This window comes from Apteryx mantelli, chromosome 4, assembly GCF_036417845.1.
Source record: "Apteryx mantelli isolate bAptMan1 chromosome 4, bAptMan1.hap1, whole genome shotgun sequence".
NCBI classification, from domain to species: domain Eukaryota; kingdom Metazoa; phylum Chordata; class Aves; order Apterygiformes; family Apterygidae; genus Apteryx; species Apteryx mantelli.
Window position 1 is genome coordinate 87,118,627 of NC_089981.1, and position 15,858 is coordinate 87,134,484.

Below are 15,858 nucleotides of genomic sequence, written 5' to 3' on the forward strand. Positions count from 1 at the left end.
AGAATAACACACTTTTTTTTATAAAATGTAGTCAAGGGACTTCAGTCAGCATTTCCTGCAAAAGAGGCCTCTTTATTATGTCTCCGTTGGGCCCTGCTGGCAGCCTCCTCCAGCCCAGGAAGGTCTCACTACGCCACCACACACGCATTTTGGGCAGTTTTAGTCATCGGTGCAGAACTTCAGCGAAGCATCAAGACAAACAATCCTTCCCACAGGGGCTGACAGCTCCCAGCAGGGTTTGTTCTTTCTGTCTCTCACTCCTAAGAAAACATACAGAAACCTCCAACAAAAACGCAGATCCTACTCAGCCGGGCCTCTGGCTGGCTTTAATGATCACTCACCCTTCGTGGCAGGCTGACAACTAGCTGTAGCCTCGACGGATCTTAAAAGGGCTCTGAAAACTGATGCATCAAACCGTTCTGTCGCTTTGAAAAACTGTGACGACATCTACCACATATATCAAAACTGATTATCAACTATTGTGTTTAAAAATAATATTGTAGCAGAAACAACACATAAATTATTCTCCCTGAGCAAAAGATATTTTGGAAACGTTTTTGTTTTATTTATTTTAACATTTCACTTATCAGCTCTTGTGTTTTATCACCACTCACAAAAGATCTTTCAGCAACTCAAAGCCTTTGGGAAATCTGGCCACAGACTAAAGCTCCAGCCCAGAGTGGGACATATCAGATATAATTTTTATTAAAGGACATACACAGAGCACACACCAAAGACTGCTTAAACTGAGTACTTTATCTCAAGGTATCGTTTAAAAAAGTCCTATTCAAATACAAAGCAAATAGCCCTGTATAAGGCCACGATTTCTATCTTTTCCAAATATTTTAAAAGGGGGTGGAGAGAGAAAGAGGGCTCTACCCTGGGAGAGCCAAGACACTTTTCCAGTCATCTAAGAAATCAGTCCAGTAAACAACCAGAAAGATCCAACAAGGGAAAACATGTGACATTTTCCTGGGAGACTCAGGGACTGAAATAGAGTCTACATGAAGAAACCAGCCGGCCCTGGTAAGGAAAGGCTTTGCTCAGACACTCTTCACTGTCACTGTGTAGCAATGTCACATCCACTTGAGAACCAAGAGAAAAGGCCAAACAGGGTCTTTGCGTAAGCGCTATCACCTCTGTGTTATTCCTGGGTTACAGCCAGTCTGCCACCACAGTCATCATACCTGAGGACCACAATTCAGTTTATACCCTGCCCGTGTCTTCTCATGCAGCATTTCTGGTGGCTCTAGGCTCTCTCTGTTGGTTCAACGCAGAAAACACGTGGAATTTAGGCCATCTAAATACAGCACTTAGCTTCCTTGTTTTGGTGGGTTTTTTTTTTTTTTTGATAGATGAAGCTGCATTTCCAAGACAAATACACACTGTGGCCTGTCAGTGAACGAGATCTTGGTTAATCTGAAAAGTCAGATGGAAGAGATTTACAGCAACTGTGCTAATAGCAGGTCTGAGCTTCACTGAAACAGAACAAACCTTGTGCAATGACATTAAAGGAGCGAACTGCCTTTCTTCGTCACTGTGGTGCCTATGCGTGTGCAGGGAATGCTACAGGGAAGGGCCACGCCGGTTAAACTTGCCTATGGCTGAAATTGCAGGGATACAGGATGCTATTTACAGAGGTCAAGAAATCTATTTCGAACACCCCTTCTCCTTCAGCTGATAGTCTTAGTACAGCGAGCATTCAGAGGGCAGTAGCTAACTGCCAAGGAATTTAAAAGATCCAGAAATGTAATCTCGCTGAGAAATTACCACTCATACCAAGGGAAAAAAGGGCATTGAGGTTCAAACTGAGCACAGCAGACGTAAAAGGCTGGAAGGAAAAGCAAAGCTAACAAAAATATTATCTTTAATGCACTGCATTAATTTTTTTTTTCACCTAGCATTTCTAAAACTTCTTGATTTAGAAGGCACAATTTAACTTTTAAATGAACCTTTTAAGAGACACCCAGAAGGCTTAACTGCTGTCTTCACTCTTATGATACAAGTATTTTAGAATCTGCTGTCACTTCGAGGGCATCAGTTTTATACAAGTTGACCGAACAGACCTCCTTGATTTCTGGCTAGTAAAACGCAGCTCAACTCTCCAGGTTGAGAGAGGAGCCATAAAGCCACCCAAAACTGGGTACAGAATAAAAAATTACTGATTACCACAGAAACTGTGCCAGAGCCAGTGGATGTTCTCACCAGGTTTTTCAATCAGACTTGTAGAAGCCAGCACATCAGTCTTCTCCCAAACCAAGGTCTTGAAACTTTCTGGAGCCACAGAGCAGCATGGCTAGACCAAAGTTAAGCTTGTTATTGTCCTCTCTAAGTTCTGGTGGAATCAAAAGAGGGAAGGAAAGTTCTGCACTGCGATGAAAAATGCATCATGACTGCTTCTCTCTGGGCACAGGGGGGCAGCTGATTTGTGTCAGTCTCCCTCTGTTTAACAAGTCAGCTCAGGGGGCACGAGCTTACAGCTCTGGGAACCTGTAGTGTCAAAGCAAAGTAATAGCCGCCGATCGGGGATCCTAACAAGGACGCCAGGATATCCTATTCCCACCTGCATATGTAGCAGAGGAAGACAACAAAGAGCAGCGAGCAGTAGAACAAGACAGGGCAGAGCTGTGCTATGGCAGCACCACCAATTCAAACCAGCGTGCCGGTATTATGCACAGAATCAACACCCCTGTGATATGCTTCAGAGGGGCAAGAGAGAAAGCACCTCTTGAAAGATCTGCTCAAGACATTCAAGGAGGAAAGAGCAGGGTGCTTGTCTTCTAGTGCACGTAAATTGACAACGTGAGCAGATAGCTCCACACAGGAGGACAGTGTCCCAGGGCAAGCTACAAAACACTTGTCCACAAGGACATGTCAGCCAGGATGAAAATCCAGTACAAAGCTGTATTTCCTCTGTCATAACTCATATAACCAATAAAGCAGGAGGTGGACAGAGAGTCTCTCTAAGCACAAGTCACACTGGTCTGCAGCCTGCACAGGCTTGACAGACTCAGTGACTCTGAGCTGTCAGGGTAGAGGAATGAGTCCCGTGAAGATATAGTCAGTCTGTAGTGCTGAAAAACATGTTTGGCTTCCAGCTACACCACCAGGCATTCTTATATCAGCTATCACGCCCCAGCATGGGCCAGCACTTTCTGGGTCTTGAGCAGGCACACACTTTGAGAAAGCAGAACTAGAAGCCCAGATACTTCCCACAACTTCTGCCGCAGGAGACAGAAATAAGTGCCAGGGCAGCTAACAGAGCCCAGGGAGCTACTCTCGTGTAGATAGTTCAAGGCATGCATGGCATGGCTATGTGATGAAATAAATTCTCAAAGGTAAAGAGGAATCAGTTTCTACTGTGTGAAAGGTTGGGCCACCATGATCTACCTTGCTCTTAGCCCATGCAGGATCCTGACACAAAGCATTCCTCTAGTTACTGCCCAGCAATGCGATCCTGCAGATATTCATGGAACCTGCACGTAGCAGCTGTCTCCTTCTAAAGCAGTCAGAAAAAGGTGCCCGTCTTTTGAAGGCATTGGGCCAGTTGATAAGGCATTCAGGAAAAGGGAAGCCACCACTGTGGTCCCAGCTCTCAGAAAGGAGTTCAGATCCACATTGACAATAAAAGGTCTTACTGCCAGGCTAGAGGCTGTGACACTTATGGGCACCTTCTCTCCTGCCAGAGCTATGTCACAGCACAAAAAAATCTAACTATCAGTAGGGCAGGACCAGGAAGCAAATCACAGTACGCAGGTTACGGCACTTTCCTGGAACAGTGTGCTAGGACCTCACTGCAAGGCTAGATTTTGTTTGCAAGAAATTAAGGTCAAATACAAGAAGTGCTAGGAGCAGGAATATATGTATACTCAACCGCTTCACCAGATAAAGTAAACATATTTATTCCTTTCATAGATTAAAGATGCCTATTGAAACATCAGATGTGTACCTAGAAGTAAGCTTTCTCTATCTGCCTTGCAATTAAAAAAAGGCTATAACCAATGCTAAATAGAAATTAAACTTTTATCTAAAAAGTTTTAAACAGCTAAATCTAGAAAAGTGAGGAAAGAGGGCAGGTTGAGGCAAAATCTTCTCTCTAGAAAGTTATTGAACCTGTACTAAAGCCCACAGCAAGACAAGGAGTCCAGAGAGTTAAAGAAAAGTTGATCCAACAGTGGACCCCAGGGTGCTAGCCAGACTAGCGGCCAGAAATAAGATACAGGGAGGAAAGAACCAAAGATGGTGCTTTTCAGGGTCAAATCAAAAGGTTCAGTTGATGCAAACAAGGAGACAAGACAGCTTCAGAAGACAGACCCCCTCTTCTTTAAGTAAAGAAGTCTTAAAATTAATATTGACATTGCATTTTGATGTTTCTAAATGCTGAAACAGTGTTATGGCAAACTGAAATTCCTCCTTCCCAGTCAATCCTTGCCACAGCTGAAACTGTTTAAGTTTCAAAATCAACCCCATGGGAGACTAGCAATCTGGCAAACATTGACTGCTAGCTAAACAGACAGCTGCATTTTTGTGTTTTATGAGGTCGGTCCTAATTATTTTAAATACATAAATTCCCTACTCTTCCACTCAATGTATTATGTCTAACAGAAAGTAGTAGCTGATCCAAAGGAAAAATAGAGCCAAAAGTCAAACTGAAATATATTTAAGTTTGCATGAACTGCCCCCTAATTCCCCAGGCAATAGGTATTCCTTGCTCCTGTTGGAGAAACTACAGGAGTAGTTTTGCCGGAAGACTCCACGCACCCACCCACACTAGTAAAGAGTGGACATGCAGAGCTACCATGCTCTCAATGCTCAACCTGTAAGAGAAGACATGGAGGAAAGAGCAAGGGAACGGGCAAGACAGACTCTTCGATGACAACTGCCGATGGGCAGCCAGTAGTTTTGGACTGGATCAGCTGTTACTCAATAGCGCTAGGAGCATACCTTGCCTCTATTTGCATCTTCCTCAATAAGCCTCTTTCATTTAAGAATTCACGCAATTCTGAATGAAGCTTCCCACTGTAAGGCAGACTCGCCAATGCTGGCCCCTTTGGCTGTTAAGATCTGATATACAGCGCGTAGGCAGAACAGAGGAGGAGTCCGTCTGCAGTGGAAATATAATTTGCATGCATTTTAGGCAACTACAAGAAAAATCAAATTAAAAACAAAGGACTGAATTTTAAACATGCGTCAACTCCAGCCTACATTCTTTTGCAACACAAGAACTCATTTATTACCATCACTATCTAAGCCTGGTAGGCATGAAAGCTCCTTCCCAAACCACACAAACCATTTAACCGAAATGATAACTGGTCAGCTCACACTACCATGAAATACCCAAGACAGTCTTGATTAAGAACCACAAGTACCTCACCGCAGCCTTAGTTTGAATTGTTACTCAAATCTGTCTTCTCAAAGGCGTTTATCACAACAAGTTCATTAGTTATGGTGTCACAACATTTTTTTCCCATGGAAACAGTTGCAGTTTTTACTTCATTGTTAGACAGCAAGATACTGCTTGCATCTTGTAAAAAGAGAGACATTGAGAACCCAGGAATCCAAAGCTGGTGGTTATTTTTTACTTGAAGAATCTCTGACAAATATTAAAAAAAAAGAAAGTATTGTTACAGTTAATTCATTTCTTCTGGAATTAAATTGGACATGCTTGTTCAAGGTGATGATATGAAAAGGGCAGTCCGACTTTTACAAAACTGATATTCAAGCATTATCAACACACACAAAGGACAGGCTCTTATACACATTTGTTACATTGCAACCTTAGATCAACCTTAGTAAACATCTTTGGAATACAGATGAAATAAGCAACTTAGATATTCACAGGAGAAAACCCTAACATTATTAAAAATACGAACAGTAAAATTTAAAGAGATCGGCAAATGCAGGTTCCCTATGGATAATCAAAACAGTACTTGCATAAGTTACAATAATCACAAGCATAGGTCTGCAACACAAAAGCTGGATTCCAGCAACTCGAACACTTATGACTAAGAGGCAGTTTTTGAATTTGTTTGACTACTTGCCTAAGGCAGGGAGGCAGTAAGAAAAGGCAGGAGTGCGGGAGGCAGAGGCAAGGTAGATTAGTGCTAGAATTTCTTGTTAAACCAGGAAGCTAACAGGAAAGCAGCAAGGAAAAAGGTTGTGTTTGTTCTTTTAAACCTAAAAGAAATGTTAGCCAGAAGTTATCAGTATGTACTTTCTATATTGCACAATCAGTTTTAAAGTAACTAAAAAATTAGAAAACCCTAAAAAAATTTCTGGATTTGTAACAGCTACATTTAAATATATTCCAAGCTGAGTTACCCCATACACTTCAGATTTTAAAAAAAATTCAACGCTTTTCCCTATCAACAGCACACAGCATTTCTGTGTTCCTTGTGAAATACACCATTTACCAAAGACAATGCCTCTACTTCTCCTTAGTAAATCATGGAGTTATTGCTTTATTTTACTAGTGGCAAAGGCTAAGATCTACACTTTTAGAGAATTTAAGGCAAACCCACAAGACCAACACCTTAAGGGCATTTACGGTACACACTGGTATTCATTCACACACCAGGAGAAGTTTTGATATTTTAAAAAAAGATAGGAACACTTAGATTTTAACTAAAAGGATTGTTTCAAGCATTGCAGTTATCTCTTCTAAACACATAACCCAGTAGATTTTTTTTTTTTTTTTGCCTGGGATAAGTAATCCCAGAGCACCAAAGTTCAGAGGGAAAAAGGGGGGGAGAAGGGGGAGAATCACGGGAAGAAGTTGAAGGACATCTTATTACGACTCATTCTTACTCATCTAAAAACTTTTTGGAAGGTTTGCTCAGATATTTGGAAAGCTGCATCACTTTCTTCCATTCCTAATAGGCAGGCAGAATTATGTTCTATCAGATATACATAAAATGCAATTTACAAAGAAATATTAAAGACAAGACTTCAACAAAAAAAAGTAAGTATCCTTAACAGCTTTACATAAACTGATTCACCTACGAGAACTATAAATATCGTTGGTTTTTTTTAGCAATTCTTTCACACCCCACAAAGTTCATTACTAGCTCCTTGTCTGACAGTCTGCCTTCTTAATAATCCCATCTGGCAGCCACGCTGCAGTGAAAACATCATCAAGGGCACTTCTGTGCTCACAGTCTCAATGACTCGCAATCAAGTTTACTATTGACACAGATTTGTCAACTGCCTGCCAGGCTTACAAGCCCACTGAGATGAAAGCTCAAAAAAGACCAGCAAGAACAGGCCTGCTAGAAGGCTTAAGTGTCCTCATCATTAAACTAACCTTTCACTTGCTTATACTTCAGAAATTAACTGAAGGAATATGGAAATTTAAGGAGTGCAAGATACAGCTTATATGCATTCTTTTTATTTCTACACAGAGAAAATAAAAATCAGAGAAAACAGACTACAGGTTTTTTTTAGAAAATGATTAGGGTATATTGTTTTAAGATGATTTTGTGAAAACAGAAAAGATGACATTCTGTTAAAAAAAAAAAAAAAGTAGTTATTTCAAGTTGAGACCAGGTACATCCTGGTTGGATTTTTAGTAAGATTTGGTTAAGCATAAATTATTGATGATGTATTAACAAGCAGAGTTCTACTGCCATACAGCAGGATGAACGGGTAGGATTCACACTCAACAGAAGTGTACCCTACGTGTAAACTAACCCCGTTTGAATCAGTCATTGCGACTTGCTACTTGTTATTTCTTCAGAGTAGAATTACTTCACCAAGAAGTATAGTTTTCTGTAGTCTTCAGAATAGAATAAGAATCTCCTATGCACGTTCTAAAAGCAATCAATGCAAATAGTAGGTTTCTAGTCAGCCAGAGATTCCGCACTACACAGCGCGCTTCCAGTAACCTCCACCTGCGAGGATGGCAAAGACAAGCACTCTGGCTTTCGCTCACTCCACCCTAACTCCAGCACAGTGGATGTGAACAGTCAGCAGAAGCACAAAATGTACTTCAGAAGGGAACTTCTGCTCCTCTGAATAAAGGTAGTAATGTCATTATAGAAATATCACAGCAACCTAATTACAGAAAAATTTATATTTATTTTAGGTAGTTGTCTATACAGGAGATCACTCCTTCAATTACAGTTAAGGTTTCAAAAAATGACAGAAACGTCTCAAAGAAAGAGTGCTTCAGATTATTTCAAGGGAACTTGATTTTGTGCTGGATCAGAGTGAGTTTATTACTCTGAAGAGGAAGATCATTTCCCAAAGGAGCTTTGGGGTATTCTTGAGCTTGTGTTTTAGCTCCTCTGGATCAGTTCTCCCTGTCACTTGTCTGTGCTCTAGTAGCAAATGCTAACTTATCTTTACTTATTTGCCAGCTATAGCAGGCACACAGTATTTGAAAGAGCAGAAGAGTTGTGTACCGAACTAATGACATTGACCTGAACACTCCCTTACAAACCAAAACGGGGCAGAAGAGCACTCTTGACGCACTTCTAGAGTTTTGTGCTCAAGTTTTTTCACCATGCATTAACTTCTGGTTAAAGAGAAAATTCACACTGAGGACTGGGTCAGGAGTGTATGCTATTTCTATTGGCAGGCAGAAGACACAACATCTTGCTTTCTTCAGAAGCTCATAGTAATTTGTCCCAAATATATTCAAAAAATAAATGCTCAGAAGCTTGTAAATAGAAATCAGAAATAACTTTTCCTCAAATACATGAAGGCAGCCAGAAATTACTTTGTCAATACTAAGCATTTTATATGGTACCTCTGAACTTTCACATCCTCAGCAAGCAGAATAAGCAGCCTGCTGAACTATGAATGAGATGTTACATTCTTCCGCTGCTCTTCTGACTTCAGGTCAAAACAGTGTCATCAGATCATATTTTTTCCTCCAAACTGGAAATAGAGAGCTCCGATTTTAACTCATAATGAAGAAGTTGGCTTGAAAAGTCAGGAGAGTAGGGAAAAAGAATGCAGAACAGAACAATACAAGTATTTTGCAAAACGCATCTTCATTCTAGCATAAGGAAAGTCTTTCTTGCTAATGCTTATTCAACATTAGCAAGTTGCTGCTTAGTTTTGAAGACAATCAATATATTCCACATTGGTCTCAGCAACTTACAAAATGAAGGGTAGCCTCTAGTAAGAGATTTGGATAAAGGAAGATTAGATTTTTTGTAGCACTCATTGTCATAGCAGAAGAACTAGATCATTTATAACATTTTTTCGTCACATAAAAAGCCTGGAGAAGGTCCCATAATTTAAGGAATTTTTCCCCCTCAGCATTTCTTCAGAGCCCAACTAGATAGATTTATACTGAGAAACCTTTCTGAATGCTTCAACAGCAAACAGGTTAGTGCATTTTCCTTCCTAACGTTCCCTAATGCAACAAGTACACTGGCTTATATTCTGTAAAACAACTATGGAACAAGTCATTCAAAAAGCCACGCAAATTATTTCTTGGCACTTCTCTGCACACAGACAGGAGAAGTTTCAGCCATTTGCAACAGCATGTTTTAGTTTTGAATACCTGATGCCAAAGATATTTTAAGTATATCTTTTTTCTGAATTAGTGAAATGCATCAATACTATCATGACAGGAGTCACTCCTCTCTTCAAGCTGAAGGATTTGATACATTCAACTCCTTTTGAGTTGGTGACTCACAAACAGTAATCCTGCATGCAAATAAAACTAAGATTTATCCACTGTAGTAGCAGGGTTCACTGGGCGCTGTCTTACAGCATTCATTGAAGAGTTTCTGTTGGACACCTCTTTATCCTCTGTTTCATCATCTGAAAGATCTTCCTCATCTGCTTCTTGCTCTTCATCCAGCTTTTTCAATAGCTGAGCTGACTCTGGAGCTAGTTTTTCTTAAGTGGAAAAGAAAACATGACACACAAATAAGAAAGTTATCCTGTGAAATACACTTTTTTTTTTTTTTAAACATTATAGACCAGCTCAGAATTTGAACAAACTTAAGCCAGATAATATTTTCAAATAACAGTCACTTAAAATTTTGCACAAGCAGAAACTTCTATACTAGATTTCCTGTCCTGCTGACACAAGCTACATGCCAATTTTTATTATATAGATTTATCAAACAGCTTCACTGAATTAGAAGTATACAGCGGGCTTACTTGAATAAGGGTACTGCTGTTGTCTGTGCCTTTTGGATGGACAGAGACAGTCTGCTAAGAACACCATTATCTGAAACCGAAGAAAGACAAATTTAAACCTCTTAACATTCTCTACATCAGTGTAACACAGTAGTCATATGACAACCTATTTCAAGTGGTTTACTTACAAGTCCCAGTATCAGTCCTGAGAAGAGAGTTGCCAACGCAAAAATGGCATATGAACCCCAAACTGGTATTCCAACACTTTCTGTCAAATAACCATGGCAATGCTAGAATGAAAGACATGGGAATCATTTCATGAATAGCTAAGTATCATGCCTGTTAAAATAAAATAAAGCTCAAATCTAAGCACATACCCTGATCCACATTGACAGCTGAAACAAAGCAGACATACTGCTCATCCTGAAACAAAGCAAAAAAGAGTAACTGAAAGAGTCTTTAAGCCAGTCACAAATCTGTTCCAATCTGCCTGACTAGTCATTATTTAGACTCACACTGAACAACTTTCCACTCATGCCAGGTTTCCCTTCTAACCACTTTGCTTTTTATGTTCTGTAACTTTTTTATGTTCTGTTATGTCTTTTACTCAGCAAACACATTTCCTTTGAAGCAGCCTTTGGTACCAACACCAGGTTTATTTATCATACAATATTTCAAATACAGACAATTACCTACCCCAAAACTTCTTCAAATTGTACCTGCTGACATATGAATTTCAGTGACTTTTATGTTATAAATTATATTTGGAACAACAGGCTATGAGAAGCAGCTGGAACTCTACTTAAGAAATTAAGAATTAAGCATCTGGATGTTATATTTAAAATAGATTGATTCCTTGTTTTTCACATAAGTGAACAAAACCGGGCTAACTGCCAGATATAGTCTGCTGGTTCTGATATTTCACTGTTGTAAGACTTCAGCATTAAGCATTCACTTTTTCTAAAGAAAAGGAGAATTTGAAATATTAAGCCAGGGTAAGTTGCTAGTAAGTGAGCCACAGAAGTGGGCAGTTGTGAACAGAGGCGTGCATAATGTTTCACTAGGCACAAACACAGAAGTAGGTGGTACTGTACACTTGCAATAGAAAACTTACGAATCCTAAAATTAGTACTCCTGCACATACATTCCTCCCTGCGGGCCAATATGTTATAGAAGCCCTATCACACAGTTTCAAGATTCAGATGGTGTTATAAGTACCCAAAGTAACAATGCTGAGCTGCCCAGAACAGCCACAGAAAATGGAAAATTTCAGTCGAGAGTAACATTTCTTAAACTGAACACCTAAAACCCAGCCTCCTACAGCACACTATGACTAATGTCTCTCAACTGAGAAATAAAACAATGAACAATTGGGTTCACTTCCCTCAACCAAAGGTGTCCCCAGTGTGCATTATCCCTCACAGTCACTTAACTCCTGAAATCACTTCTTTCTCCCCATCCCACAGCACATGCAGCAGTAACTAAAAGCACTTCAAAGCCACCAAACCAAAAGGTATTCCAGAGAGCATCTTCTCAGACTACAGGGTATCACCACATCACTATTCCCTAACCTTCAACCCCTCCGCACTGCTTTTAACTTTACTACAGATGGCAGTGCTTTTTTAACCAAACAGCCCCTATTACACAACTATGTTGCCACATTATTTTCAAGTTTTTATTTGCTAACTTTCTAGAATTTAGTTGGGCAAAGCAGCCTTCTGCTGTATAATCAAAAGAACTTCAAGCGTCAGTAAGTTACCTACAACAGTTTAATAAAATAATCCCTCCAGCTACACTTTTGAAACCTTAAAGTAAACCTTGCTCAGGAGACCTTTGCTATGCTAGTGTATGCAATTCTCTCACAGCTGAGGAATGAGGCATGACATATGCTAAATGCTCACACACTCCTTACTAGCACAGAGCTGCTGCCTGAGCTGTTAACAAGCTCAGGACCAATATCCACCTCTGCTTCCGCATGCAGCATCAGGTGTGGCACACCTAAGAATCCGTCTGAGCATGCCCTTGAAGTACATACGTTTGATGACAAATTTTTGTAAGAATCATACCAAAACTTACAGAAAAGAGGAAGGACCAAACCATGACGAAACAGGTTCAATGGACTTCCATTCCTGATCACTGATGAAATTTATGAAATCAGTTTTAGTTCTTGCACCCTGGTATCTCCTAAACTCTCCATCTTTACAACTGTAAAACGAAAAAGAGACGTTTTAGTCCAAGCATGCAAAATTTGCTTCCGCTTACAAACATATTTTCTCCCTTCACTCTGCCTATTCCTTTTTTATTTTATTTTGCTTTAGACAATATTGTTTCTGAAACGTTTTCTGAGTATCTTGACTCCAAGTATAACAGTGCATCTTTGCTAGCTTCAGGTTGTGATCCCATAAAAAGATAATAATCATCATAATAAAATTGCCACACAATAGCATTAAGACCAACCTACAGAAAAAAGATTGCAAAACAGAAACACCCATGAAGGGAAGAAATAAATGAGGCCTGAAGGGAAAAGAAAAATATTGGCGGCATTGTAAAGTCAGATTAGATAAAAAAACGGTTCTTTCTGTGCAAAGTTACTCACATTCTTACAGAGCTTGATAGATCTCGTTCACTTGTACCAAAAAAGGAAAATGACATTTCCTCTCTCCTCCAAAAAAACTACCACACTGTATACTTACTGATAGATGGTAGGAAGAGCTGTTATGATAAATCGTCCACTTAATCCTGTAAGAAAACAGGTATTTTCAGAACAGTAGTGCATTGCAACATAAGAAGAAAAGACTAGAAACACTTCTTATACATCTTAAAGTTCATAAGAACAGCTGCTTCCAGGTGTCAATCTTTAATTCTGATCAAACACAAACTTGTGCATATCAACAAAGTAGGGCACAGTTTAAAAGAAGCGTCTCAGCACAAGGAGAGAGATTATCTGGAGCAAACAACCATTTTACTTGACTATTTGGGCCTTAACTCTGCAGAAAAAGATCCTCTCTTCTTCCACGTGCTCTGTAACCTCCAGTGCTTGCAGACAATAACCCAAGTAAGACAAATTTCAGAAGTTCTAATGCGACTTTGGAAAAAAGTACCAACTTCAAGGTAATTTTTACAAGGTTGGACAAGTTTTTTTTTAAACAAATCCCATACAAATGTAAGGGAAATCAACAGAACCTAGCTTCAGCTGAAAGAGATGAGACTCCTTGCATTCTCTTTTTGTCAGCCAAGAGAGGTACTGCTACAGGGGAGGACCAGACGACCAAAACCAGATTCTCCTTCTTTATGATACTTTAAAAATAAAATCAAACATCTTCTTGAAGTTCTGCAATCCACTCAGGAGGAAACCTCTAGTTCCTTTATGTATGAAGAAAGACTAGATCACTTAACCCACATATAGCAATCTGCCTTCAGCAGAGCTCACTAAAGGATCTGTATTATTCGGATTTAAAAAAAAAAATAGGGTCAATACTTTTAAAGCAGCACACTTACACCAGAAGTTTTGCCTGAGTGCCGAACAAGTGAGAAAACACAAAGGGGGGAGGGGGTGTGTTATAAACGCCCACACAAGCCCTTCTCACCTGGCTGCTCGGTCACATCCACTTTAGCAATATTCACCTCAAGATCTTCCCCCCACTCGGCAAACTTCTCCCACTCGGGCTGCAGGTTCTGGCAGGCGGGGCACCAAGGGGCATAGCTAGAGCCAGAGGAAAGCTGTCACCAAAAGGGGGCCGGGGCCGGCGGGGAGGCGCCGCTCGGCCCCCGGCCGCCTCAGGCGGGGCCCGCTGAGAGACCCCCCCCTCCCGCCAGCCCCGCGCGCCGGCGGAAGGCGCCGGCCCGAGCAACCCCCTCCCGACTCACAACTCCACCATCCACTCGCCCTCCAGCAGCGCCCGCCACGTGCCGTCCGTCAGCGTCTTCACTTGGCTCCGCCTGCCCAGCGCCGCCGCCACGCCGGCCGCCAGCGCCAGCCACACCACAGCGCACCGCCGCCCGGCCGCCGCCATCTTGCCGCGCCGCGCGCCGCCCGCTTCCGCCCGCCCCGGGACGCCGAGCGGGAAGGGGGGCGGGGCGTCACCGGGCACGTCACCGCCGGCACCGCCCCCACAGCGCGGCGCACGCGCGCCTCGCGCCTGCCGGGCGCCGGCCGCCCTTCACTGCGCGTGCGCGGAAAAGGGGGGCCCACCCCGGCCGCTTGCGGGAACGAGCTAGGGGCGGGCTCAGGGTGCGCCGCAGCCAATAGGGCGTCGAGCTGTGGGGGGCGGGAGCTTCGAGCAAATCCTCGTGAGACCCTGGGCTCGGCCAATGGGGGGCGCGGGTCCCCTCCCCCCACCGCCTCGCACTGCAACGCCCCAACGGTCCGCTGAGATGGTGTGAGGCGGTGGGGACTCTTGGGGGCAGTGAGCAGCTCTGGCCGTGGCAAGCGCCACTCTGAACCTTATCCTGGAGCAAGGAAGTTTGGAGGGAGCCCCCCAGGCGCAGAAGGGAGCTTCTGCTTTAGGGCTACTAAGATGATGGAGGAACTGGAGCTTCTCTCATATGAGGAAAGGCTGTGAGAGCTGGGACTGTTCAGCCTGGAGAAGAGAAGGCTGAGGGGGGATCTTATCAATGTGTATAAGCATCTGAAGGGAGGGTGTAGAGAGGATGGGGCCAGACTCTTTTCAGTGGTGCCTGGCAACAGGATGTGAGGCAACGGGCACAAACTGAAACACAGGAAGTTCCGTCTGAACATGAGGAAAAACTTCTTTTCTGTGAGGGTGACAGAGCACTGAAACAGGTTGCCCAGGGAGGTTGTGGAGTCTCCTTCCTTGGAGATGTTCAAATTCTGTGCTTCCCTGTGCTGCTGGTTGGAGGAGGGTGTCTCCACAGAGAGCCCAGGCTGCGCCCTGGACGGTCAGGGGCCCTCAGAGGTTGCCTGACTTCCCTGTGCGGTGCATGGGGCACTTCTCCCCCCACCACCTCCTCTCATGGCTGGTGAGCAAACAGCTAAACAAAGCCACCCACAACAAATGCTACAGCCACATTCAGCCCCTGTGCACCACTTCCTGCCCACCGAATGGGCGAAGAGCGCTGGGTGCTCAGGACAGGTAGTGGCCCATGGCCATAAGCAGAAACTGCTGTATGAGGTCGCAGAGAAAACACGCTTCCCCCGCTCCAAGGCCTGCACCCCCCTTCCGCATTGCTAGTCACCTGTGCCAGAAATAAGTAGTTCTCAAGCAGAAGTCAAAAAGAAGGTCACAGGTAATAAGCACATAAATCCCACATCGTTTTACTGCAGCCTATTGATAGCTTAAGCTTTTTGAAGGAAGGAACTTCCTCTTTTAATATGCACATACTTTCTCTACCACAAAGGCTCCTCCAGCTCTTGATCAGGAGAGGCTGTGATCATACAAGTCACCTTTCCTTTTCTGCGTGGAGCATTTTTTTGCCTGCGACTTTCAAAGGGGCCTTTGCCATAATTTAACATCCCACAATTCAGGGTCTTGGCAGGTGGAGAGGTCTGGTCTGCAGCAGCCATTAGGGCAGTGCAGCAAAATGAATAAATCAGGGCTTTTTTGTTTTTTTTTTCTATTTTGGCAATTTTTCTATAGTACAACGTGTCTGTTCCTTTTAAATAAGAACACTGACACATTACTAAGGACTTGCTGAAGCTTGTTACTCATTGATTCAGGGTTCAATAGTAATTCGCTGCATACAGCACAGCTCACTTCCATTTTATTTTAGTGATAATTGGTTTTTTGAAATTTTGTT

At 42.4% G+C, this 15,858-nt stretch overlaps 1 protein-coding gene across 1 annotated transcript; it reads right to left on the reverse strand.

Moving 5' to 3' along the window:
• Nucleotides 1–5,557: 5,557 nt before the first annotated feature.
• TMX1 (thioredoxin related transmembrane protein 1) lies at nucleotides 5,558–14,122 on the reverse strand. The gene is made up of 8 exons (XM_067295180.1): nucleotides 13,969–14,122; nucleotides 13,689–13,804; nucleotides 12,795–12,840; nucleotides 12,178–12,306; nucleotides 10,479–10,524; nucleotides 10,290–10,391; nucleotides 10,123–10,192; nucleotides 5,558–9,855 (listed from the first exon to the last, which is right to left on the reverse strand). The coding sequence occupies exons 1-8, from the start codon at nucleotides 14,112–14,114 to the stop codon at nucleotides 9,677–9,679; spliced, it is 834 nt and encodes a 277-aa protein (XP_067151281.1). The 5' UTR covers nucleotides 14,115–14,122; the 3' UTR covers nucleotides 5,558–9,676.
• Between the last annotated feature and the right edge of the window lie 1,736 nt (nucleotides 14,123–15,858).